Consider the following 10,389-nt stretch of genomic DNA (forward strand, 5'->3'; position numbering starts at 1 on the left):
GGTTTCATCAGGACTGGGGGATGTCAGGAACTCAAATTCTTAACTTACTGTTGAGAAAAACTCGATCCCTCCTCACAGCACTTTGGGGTCCTTAACCGCAAAAACAAAGTTGAAAATCCTTGAGCTGAGAACTGAAGGCGCTGCCTGTAGCTCAGACTCTGACAAGAGTGAGAGAGATAGCGGACAGTGTCCCAGGTAACCGTCTGCTGTTGCAATAACAGAATTAAAAGCTGGGCGTGTCATGGAATCTTAGGAGCCCTTCATTCCAACTGCCCAGGGTTTGCTAAAACACAGGCCTCCTGGTCTCACCTGAGGTCATAACAGATGGGGACCATTACTCTATAAGTCACTCTCAGTATTTGTGTACCGTTGTGACAATGCCACAGTGCCATCTCATTCCCAATACATCTAAGCATGTGCCTCATTTTTCATCTCTTATGTGTATAAAATCATCAAGGCAGAAACAGTTTCCCAACATGTGATACTTTCTTAATGCTAGTCATAAAGTCAGTCATGTTAAACATGGTAAGTCCTTCTCACATGTCAAAACAGAATTTTAGGCTTTTCCACAAGTTTAAGATGTCAATCTATTACACTGCCATGATATCCTCTGAGTCTTAAAAATGTTTTCTTTCCTGGCTCAATATTATTCTTGCTGCATCCCATGGTTATGGTGATTTAGTTTTTCTTACTGGCAGGTACCAGTACACTGATGTTTGTGGCAGAAGAGGCTTTTCATTACAATTAAGACCAGTGTGGCATCCCTATGTCCAAAGCTTCCTCTATGTGGGATGATTTTTTAATATGACTTAATACTACATCTCATACTTGTCACTTATAGATGTCATTCTAGTCCCAGAAGAGCTCTTTTCAAGGTGTTGCATCAGTGAAACCATTTCTATAGAGATCTCCTGAAAGCATGTGTGACCATCTATCTTGGGAAGTCTTGGGAACCTGGTATGACTTTGTTGTTTTCATTTCACTTTTTCCATTTATTGAAAACAACAGGGCCATGAGTGGTTCTTATGGAACACTGTTTGATAGATATTTCTCTGAGTTGGTCTAACACCAATAATGTGTGGGTGCATCCCACTAACCAAACACAACAAGATCAAGGTGATGGTCAGGGGTGGTTGGTGGTCCTCAGTGTTGCTGTGCAACGGAAAGTGAATTTGAGATGAGAGGAACGAGTAGGGAAGAGTGATCCCCTGAACCACCCCCTTACTTTCTCAGCCGTCATCTCCACGTAGGGATTGTGAGTCTGGGATTTGGGAGACTGTTCTGTAGCCCAAGTCTCCTATGTTTGGCTGCTGGGCTTGCCTGAGTTGAGGGTGCAATGGGTGTGACCCTGGGCTGCCCAGCATTCATTTGGAAGTCAAGGAAGAAGGACTGCCTGAATCCCATTGGAAAGCATGCCTCTCTGCAGCCCCCACCATCCTCCAACTACACTGTAGAGATACTGCTTGGAGATATATCAAAGGCTTTACGTAAAGGTATGTTCTGGTGTCTGGGAGGCCTGACATTCTGTTACAGAATGAGAATCTGTCAGGTTCCTTCATTTTAAAACTGATGAAACTGCAGGTTCACAAAGTTATGTGGCTGACTTGAGGTCACACAGAGATGAGTTTTGAGCACTGCTAATAAAAGCAATCACAACAATTATTCCACAGTTATTCATAGGATCCATGTCATTAAGTAAATATTCATATCATCATCCAGTAATTGTTTGTTGACCAATTTGTATCAGGCATTTTGCTCAAAACTGTGCACATACTTGGACAGCATATCTTCATCATATTCTTCAAGGTAATGCTGTTATCCTAAGAGTCAGGTAAGAAACCTGAGAAGAGGGTTAGCAAATCATGAATTTGGCCATATTCCATTGTTTAGATTCTGTGATCCTGGATGAATAACCAGAATGAGTCATAGGAAAAGTATTCAATCCTGTCTCATTTTCCAGGACAGAGGTGTTTCCTCCTAGAGTATTGGGCCCAGAATTCATTAGTGTCTGCAACCTTGCTTTAACAGCATGGGAAATATCCTCTGTTACCTGGAATTTCCCTGAAACTTTGGAATATACAAGAGAACTATGAGACTTGGTCTTCCCTTGACTATATTTAATTCTCTCTTCTAAGGAACACCTATGATTTTCACTACGAATTTTGCTTTTTTTCTTTTTTTGAGACAGAGTCTTGCTCTGTCTCCAGGCTGAAATGCAGTGGTACAATCTCGGTTCACTGCAACCTCTGCCTCCTGGGTTCAAGTGATTCTCCTGACTCAGTCTCCCAAGTAGCTGGGACTACAGGCACATGCCACCACGCCCATCTAAGTTTTGTGTTTTTAGCAGAGACAGGGTTTCAGCATGTTGGCCAAGATGGTCTTGATATCCTGACATCGTGATCCACCCGTCTCAGCCTCCGAAAGTGCTGGGAATGCAGGCGTGAGCCACCGTACCTGGTGAAATTTTGCCTTTTTATAACAATATGTTTTATGAAGAAGATTTACTGATAGCTCCATTTAGAAAGAATAAATATGAGCTATAGTTTAGGTTTTATGCGCTGGACTTATTATTTTTATGATTTCTGTTTTGAGATTAAATTCTCATGTAAATAAAAAAATATTATTACTTATAAAAGCACATTCATTATTGGTTTGTGTTTTTGATGCTGAAGCACAAACTGTTGACTTTATCTGTGTCTGTCCCCATCAGTGCCACTCATTGTCTCCCAGTATAACCTGGCCATGCCCCTGCACTTACCCTCATCCTGCTCAACCATCTCCATGCACTGTCCAATTCCATCAGTGATTTAGGCTCCTCCCAAGGCTCCCTGAAATGGGTACAGGTAGCAGGACGTCAGACACATTCCAGGCACAAAACTAACCCATACTGTAAAGCAGGCAGCTGTGTTCCCACTTCCCTGAAGTGATGTCCTAGGACAGGAAGGAACACTTGCCCTTGTTAGGGGTCTGTTCTTCATGTACCAGGACCTCTGATCTAGTGTACACAACTGTCCTGAATGTGAATGAACTTGCTAAATTTCTCATTTCTCGCTAGGTGGCTCAAATAGATTGGTAAGACTTCCTTACTTACCCATGTCTGCTGAAGTCTGACAACTTGCCAGCATGATTGCTTTTCTTGTAAGGGGCAACTCAGGGAAGACTGGCCCAATTGCCATGCATAGAGAGGTAAAGTGAATTTCTACTCAAAGCAACCTTGAATTTGAAACTAGGTCTTTTACTGTTTCAAAGCTGGACTGTAGGTCCAAACATGTACATATTTGGATATTATATCCTCATCGGAATCCTCAGGCATGTGTCCTCAAGGGCTTGTGTGCCCGCTGTACTCAGCATAAAGTTACTTCTCATTTTGGTAACTTATAAGTAATCTGCCAGAATATCATTCATTATCAAGGTAAAGTTATTTATCATCATGGCAAGGACAAATTTAGAAGACTTATTAAATTTACTTCTTTGTTTGCCCAGCTGGAAACAGTCAATAGCTACTGATATCATCAGTGTCCTCTGAATATCTTGTCTGTGTTAACTGCTTTGACTCCACATGGAGCAGAGGTATTGGTGCACTGTACCTCCATATGCTGAAATATGGCAGAAGTCCAGAATCACTGGCTTAGGCCATACACTGAGGTCATCTCATGCAGCATCGGCCACTGGTTCCAATGAACCCACCATGACTACACTTCTCATCAATCACCAGTCACTAGAATGAGAATTGTGTGAAAGCTGGGATCCTATTTTACTCACCTCTGTGGTCATGGTTCTTAGCTAAGGGCCCAGCACACAGGGGTCTCTCAGCAGTGTTCATGACTGAATAAAATTGATTACAAACCTCCAACCCTTTCACCTACATTTCTGTCACCAGTATCTTGTAAGGATGCTCTTTCTCTCAGAATGCTGCAAATCCCCTTCTCTAGAGAGGTGCCTGCCCTACACCATCCCTGCCCCAGGATCCTCTCCTGTGGGAGCTTAAAGGAAGGCTAGCCTGTTCTGAAATTTTTCTTTTTTTGAGGCAGAGTTTTGCTCTAGTTACCCAGGCTTGAGTGCAATGGTGTGATCTCAGCTCACTGCAACCTCCGCATCCCGGGTTCAAGCCATTCTCCTGCCTCAGCCTCCCAAGTAGCTGGGACTACAGGCATGAACCACCACGCCCAAGTAATGTTTTTGTATTTTCAATAGAAATGGGGTTTCGCCATGTTGACCAGGATAGTCTCGATCACTTGATCTTGTGATCCACCCGCCTCGGCCTCCCAAAGTGCTGGGATTATAGGCATCAGCCACGAGTCCTGGACAATCTGAAAATGTTCTCTTATGCTTCCCCCTGTCATTAGGAGCAATGTCCTTTGACATACCCTCCCAGCCTCCAGGCTGCCACAACACCTCAGTTGGGTAGAACTACCGTATCTTGTTGAAATGATCTGTTTGTGTTCTTCTTCCACTCACTGGCTTTTCTTTGGAGATGTTAAATAGCTGAATCCCAACTGCTTAGCACAGTATGAAGAAAATTAAATACTCAATAAAAATTTATGAGAAGCTTCCCTCAAGTGAAGGTGCAGAAGAATAGTAAAGTATCACTGCTTCACATACAATTGAGGGACACTTACTCTGGCACCTGACCTAGGGCAGAGCTGTTCGATGTAAGAATGAACACTTCCAACCCTTCTCTAAGCACGGTTATTCCCTCGAACCCACAGTAACCTGAAGAGCATCCACTGCTACGGCAGCCCCAAGGTCGAGGCTCCTGGGTCTGAGGGAGGGGGGCTCACGGTCGCATCCTCCCCCTCCTGGAGTTGAAGCTGCCCCTCGCTATAAACCAGCTCTGATCTACCCTATGGCTCTCCCTGGCCAGAGGCAGGAGATTCCTGTGGAGTAAGTTTCTCTCTCTGTCCCCATTACTCAGTTCATGCTGCTCCCTGAGAATTTAAGTGATCATAGACATTGCCCATTTCCCCTGAGGCTTCTGTCCCAGTTTGTCCTTATTCTCCCCTTCTTTGGTTTTCATCTATCAATGGCTTGTCCTTTGTGGATTATACTCATCCCCTAAACCTGCTGACTTTCTTTCTTTCCTCAGCTCTGGGATTTCAGGGTGTAGCCTCAGCTCAGGCTCCTCCAGGAGACAGAGTCAGGTCTCAGCTGAGGGTCCCAGTCAGCACTAAAAACCATCTCAATTCCTTGGAGACTCAGAGAAAACAGAGCAGGAAGGGACCTCAGAGAGGTACAATAAGCCCCTACCTTACTGATAAGGAACCTGAAGCCCAGAAAGACTAAGACTCTCCCAGGCACCCTCACCTCTTGGTGGCAGCAGATCCCACACACAAGCCTTGGCCTCAGCCTCCCTGTGCAGTGCAGGTAACTCACCCTCCAGAATTTCACTGCTGCCTTTCAGAAAACTTTAGATTAAAAATACCAATTTCCTCTGTGAAAACAAAACTGTAAAAGCCCCTTTCCTTGGACAAACCCTTTATCACAGTTCTATAGTCCTGGCATTTATACTCGATCAGCTGTCATTCACTAGCCACTAGATTGGGGCAGGGAGCACACAGGATTAAAGAGTGTTTCACACAACCCTGCTTTCCCGGCCTGGGCTCTCAGCTCCTCCATTCTTCCTCAGGGAGTTTTCTCTGCTGTTAACTGCTAGAGAGTCCAGGCCCTCACGTGGGTCATTTCTCCAAGAAGATCCCTGTTATTTTCTTCCTCTCTTAGAGATAGAGAGGGCAGAGATGGGTTCTGGGACTCCATAGTCTTAGGTTTTCTCCTAAGCCAGCCAGGTCAGCTAAAAGCAATCATGACTGCGAGAGGTCAGGACAATGAAGAGGAGCATGGGCTCACAAGGACAGGCCCTCCTGGAGATGGTCACGACCATGACACAGGCAATACCCAACCAATTCTGCTGGGGATGATGCAACAAGGATTAAGTGGAGCATGCTGCCATGAGGGGAAAGGGGAAGAACCAAAGAATAGGGGAAGAAGGAAAATAAAATGTGTTCAATAATGATAGAAAAAAAATGCAGAGCCCAGAGGCAACGCCCCCTGTCACAGGGGGTTAGTTCCAGGCTGAGGAGCCTAATCAAGACATTCCTGCTGGACTCTGCTCAGCCCCATTTCAAAATGGTTTTGGATCAGTGACTTTGTTCCCTCCACTTTCCCTCTTTTTGAAAAAGAATCACTAGCATCATTATTCTGTGACTGTCCCACCATTGCACACTGAGGACAGACAAGCTGTTTGTTCAGTTTCACAGGCCAACAGAGGTAAGTGAATTATATCAAGGATCTGTACTTTGGCTGGGCATGGTGGCTTATGTCTGTAATCCCAGCACCTTGGGAGGCTGAGGGGGATGGATCCCTTGAGGTCAGGAGTTTCAGACTAGCCTGGCCAACAGGGCAAACCCCTGTCTCTACTAAAAACACAAAACAATTAGCTGAATCCAGTGGTGCATGCCTGTAATCTCAACTACTCAAGAGGCTGAGGCAGGAGAATCGCTGGAACCCAGGAGGCAGAAGTTGCAGGAAGCCAAGATCACACCACTGCACTCCAGCATGAGGGACAGACCGAGACTCACTCTCAAAAACAAAAACAAAAAAGAATTTGTACTTAATGGACACCTTCAGAAGCCTCATTTGCACTTGGTGTAGATGATTTAAATGAGATTTTAAACTTTTGATCAGATTAGAGCTACATGACATTTCTCACTTTGAACTAACCCATTCATGACACGAAACTTGGAAACCTTAGGTGAGAAGATGAATGTATTTTACATCTCTGAGGAATATAAATGGCTGGGGAACAGAAGTTGAACTGTGATAGGTGGAATTTCTAAAATGGTCTCCAAACATGCTGTACCCTTATCTCTGGAACCTGTTAAGCTGGTGAGACATTCCTGTAATTACGCTGTAACATGGCAGTCATAGAACTTTAAAGAGTGATATGGTTTGGCTCTGTGTCCCCACCCAAATCTCGTGTTGAATTATAATCCTAAGTGTTAGAGGGGGGCCCTGGAGGGAGGTTATTGGATCATGGGGACGGTTTCTAATGGCTGTGAACCATCCCCCAAGTGCCGTCGCCTGACAGTTTCCACGAGATCTAGTTGTTTAAAAGTATGTAGCACTTCCCCTTTCTCTCGCTCTCTCCCCCCTGCCAGCCATGTGAAGACTGTGCCTGCTTCCACTTCCACAATGATTAAGTTTCCTGAGGCCTCCCCAGAAGCAGAAGCCTGCAGAGCCCACAGAACCATGATCTGATTAAACTTCTTTCTTTATATACCACCCAGGTCATGAATTATAACACTGCAAGAGGGCCGGGCGCGATGGCCGCCTATAATCCCAGCACTTTGGGAGGCCGAGGTAGACGGATCACGAGGTCAAGAGATCAAGACCATCCTGGTCAACAAGGTGAAACCCCGTCTCTACTAAAAATACAAAAAATTTAGCTGGGCATGGTGGCACGTGCCTGTAGTCCCGGCTACTTGGGAGGCTGAGGCAGGAGAATTGCTTGAACCCAAGAGGCGGAGGTTGTGGTGAGCTGAGATCGTGCCATTGCACTCCAGCCTGGGTAACAAGAGCGAAATTCCATCTCAAAAAAACCCCAAAAAACAAAAGCATACCAAAACAAAACAAGAAACATTGCAAGAACAGACTAATACAAGGGCTGAGCTTTCCTGAGTGGGCCGGATCAAATCACATCACTCCCTACATGTCAGAGATTTCTCTAGTGGGTAGAAGACAAAGTCAGAGAGAGGACGGGAGCTGGAGAAGAATTCCATGAGCTGTGGTTGGTTGGAAGATGGGGAAAGTGAGAAAGAATGCAGGTGGCCTCTGCAGTCAGGGTGTCTCCAGGCTGACAGCCAGGAGGACTGAAAAAGGGATCTCAGTCCTCCACCCACAGGAAGAGGAATTCTGCCAATACATCTGTAGTGAACTTGGAAGAGTAGCCTGAGCTCTAGATGAAAAACACAAGCAGCTCATAACCGGATGTCAGCCTCCTAAGACCCTAATCAGAGAACCCAGTCATTCCTGAGTTCTGTGGTTTCAGACCACTAACCTGTTATAATGCATTAAAAGGTAGCAACAGAAAACTAGTTACAGGTGCCTATCTGTACTCTTTATATTTTCAGATACATGTATGCTAAGCCCTATAGGCACAAAAGAGAAAAAAAAGCAAGGAACTACAGTAAAATGTTATACTTACCTTTGTGGGAGCACTGCAAGGGCTGTGCCAGAGCCCTTTCAACTTGAAGAAGATAATGAAGGGCATTTCAGGAAGGTGAGAAGTGTCTCTTCAATGTTACCAACACAATTTCTGAAAGTAAAAAGATGGTAAAATACTTAACTCCCAGCCAAGTGTGGTAGCTCACGCATGTAACTCCAACACATTGGGAGGCTAAGGTGGGTGGATCACCTGAGGTTGGGAGTTGGAGACCATCCTGACCAACATGGAGAAACCCGTCTCTACTAACAATACAAAATTAGCCAGGCATGTAGTCCTAGCAACTCAAAAGGCTGAGGCACAAGAATCACTTGAACCCTAGAGGTAGAAGTTGTAGTGAGCTGAGATTGCACCATAGCACTCCAGCATAATGGCTCATGCCTGGAATCCCAACACTTTGGGAGGCCGAGGAGGGCAAATCACCTGAGATTGGGAGTTCAAGACCAGCCTGACCAACATGGAGAAACCCCATCTCTACTAAAAATACAAAATTAGCTTGGCGTGGTGGTGCATGCCCATAATCCAGGCAACTCAGGAGGTTGAGGTGGGAGAATTGCTTGAACCCGGGAAGGAGAGGCTGCAGTGAGCCGAGATCACACCCTTGCACTCCAACCTGTGCAACAAGAGTGAAACTCCGGCTCAAAAACAAACTTAACTCCACATAACATTATCTGCAAATTCATCATCTACATTTCTAATAGAAGGTGTTTTTTTTAAGGCTCTTTCACTTGCACTCACCAGACAAGGTTTGATAGCAACTATGTATCACCAGCATAGATGAACCAATTCAAGGAGAGCAATAAACAGGACTACTACTAAGTTCCCCCAAAGAAAGTCCTTAGAATGAAATATCTCCTCTAGTTGACACAAGAGTAAGACAATGGTCAATTATATAAAATTCCAATCTAATAAAAGCTTAAATGTAATGTGCTCTGTTTTCCAAATTTTAATTTTGTTCAGGCTCCATCGTGATGACCAGGGATTGGAAAATGACTGCAGAGAGGCTCTGGGGAATCTGGGGAGGTAAGAAATGAATTCTATGTGGGGACAGAGGCGATGGCTACAAAATTCTACATATCTACTTAAATTATTAAATTCTACATTTACAATTAGTGACTTTTATTACAAGTAACTTGTTCAATGAAATGAACAAGTGAAGACGGTCCCAGAGGAGCACAGGCTCACAAGGACAGCCCCTCGTAGAGACGGTCAGGACCGAGACACAGGCAATGTCTGACTGATTCTGCTGGGGATGACGGACCAAGGATTAAGCGGAGGACGCTGTCATGAGGAGAAAGGAGAAGAACCACAGGAGTGAGGAAAAAAACAAGATAGATAATAATGGTTTCAAGAAATGCAGAGCAAAGATCCCTGGGGCAAAGTCCCACAGGATGCAGGGTCAGTCCCAGGCTGTGGATCCTACTTAAGAACCTCCTGCTGGATTTTGCCCAGCTCCATTTCCAAACGATTTTGGGTCAGTAACTTCCTTCTCCCTTCCATGTTCCTTCTTTTTGAACTAGAATCACTGTAATTGTTATTCTGTGTCTGTCCAGCCATTCCACATTAGGAGCAGATAAGCAGTGTGTTCAGTTTCACAGGTTGAAGGAGGTAAGGAAATTATATCAAGGATCTGTACTTAATGGACACCCTCAGAAGCCTCATGCACATCTGGTGTGTATGTTTTAGATGAGATTTTAAACTTTGGATCTGATGTGGTTTATGTGACATTTTTCATGTTGTACTAATGCTTTAATGACATGAAATCTGGAAGCTTTAGAGGAGAGAGTGCATGTATTTTGCAGATGGGAGAATGTGAGTGCCCAACTGTGGTAGACGGAATTTCTGAAATGGTCCCCAAACATGCCATACCCTTGTCTCTGAAGCCTGTTAAGGTGATGAGAAACCACTCCTGTGATCATGTTGTTCTATGACAGTTACATGACTTGAAGATGGTGAAGTTACCTGCATGAAGTAGATCGAATCACATCTCTCCGCAGGTGACAGAGCTTTCTGTGGCTGGTTGGAGAAGATCAAGTCAGAGAAGGGAGGAGCCTGAGAAGGACTCCATGAGTTGTGATTGGTTGAAAGATGGAAAAAATAGGTAAGGAGGAAAGCAGGTGGCATCTGAAGTCAGTGTCTCCTGGCTGACAGGCAGCACAGAAAAATGGCCC

At 44.7% G+C, this 10,389-nt stretch overlaps 1 protein-coding gene across 9 annotated transcripts in view; it reads right to left on the minus strand.

Annotated features, from left to right (window-relative positions):
- LOC108589025 (uncharacterized) overlaps positions 1-10,389 on the minus strand; it is a 33,594-nt gene that overhangs the window by 15,843 nt on the left and 7,362 nt on the right. For 4 of the 9 annotated variants that reach the window (XM_078335961.1, XM_035259414.3, XM_035259415.3 and 1 more), the window contains 3 exons: positions 8,201-8,311; positions 2,759-2,828; positions 49-90 (listed from right to left, as the gene is read on the minus strand). In XM_078335961.1, the coding sequence (XP_078192087.1) occupies positions 49-90; positions 2,759-2,783 (67 nt within the window). In that variant the 5' untranslated portion in view covers positions 2,784-2,828; positions 8,201-8,311. Of the gene's footprint in view, positions 1-48; positions 159-2,758; positions 2,829-3,587; positions 3,686-8,200; positions 8,312-10,389 lie in introns of those variants that run through there. The other 5 variants (XM_078335963.1, XM_035259418.3, XM_078335964.1 and 2 more) reach the window with 4 other exon arrangements.

This window comes from Callithrix jacchus, chromosome 8, assembly GCF_049354715.1.
Source record: "Callithrix jacchus isolate 240 chromosome 8, calJac240_pri, whole genome shotgun sequence".
NCBI lineage: Eukaryota > Metazoa > Chordata > Mammalia > Primates > Cebidae > Callithrix > Callithrix jacchus.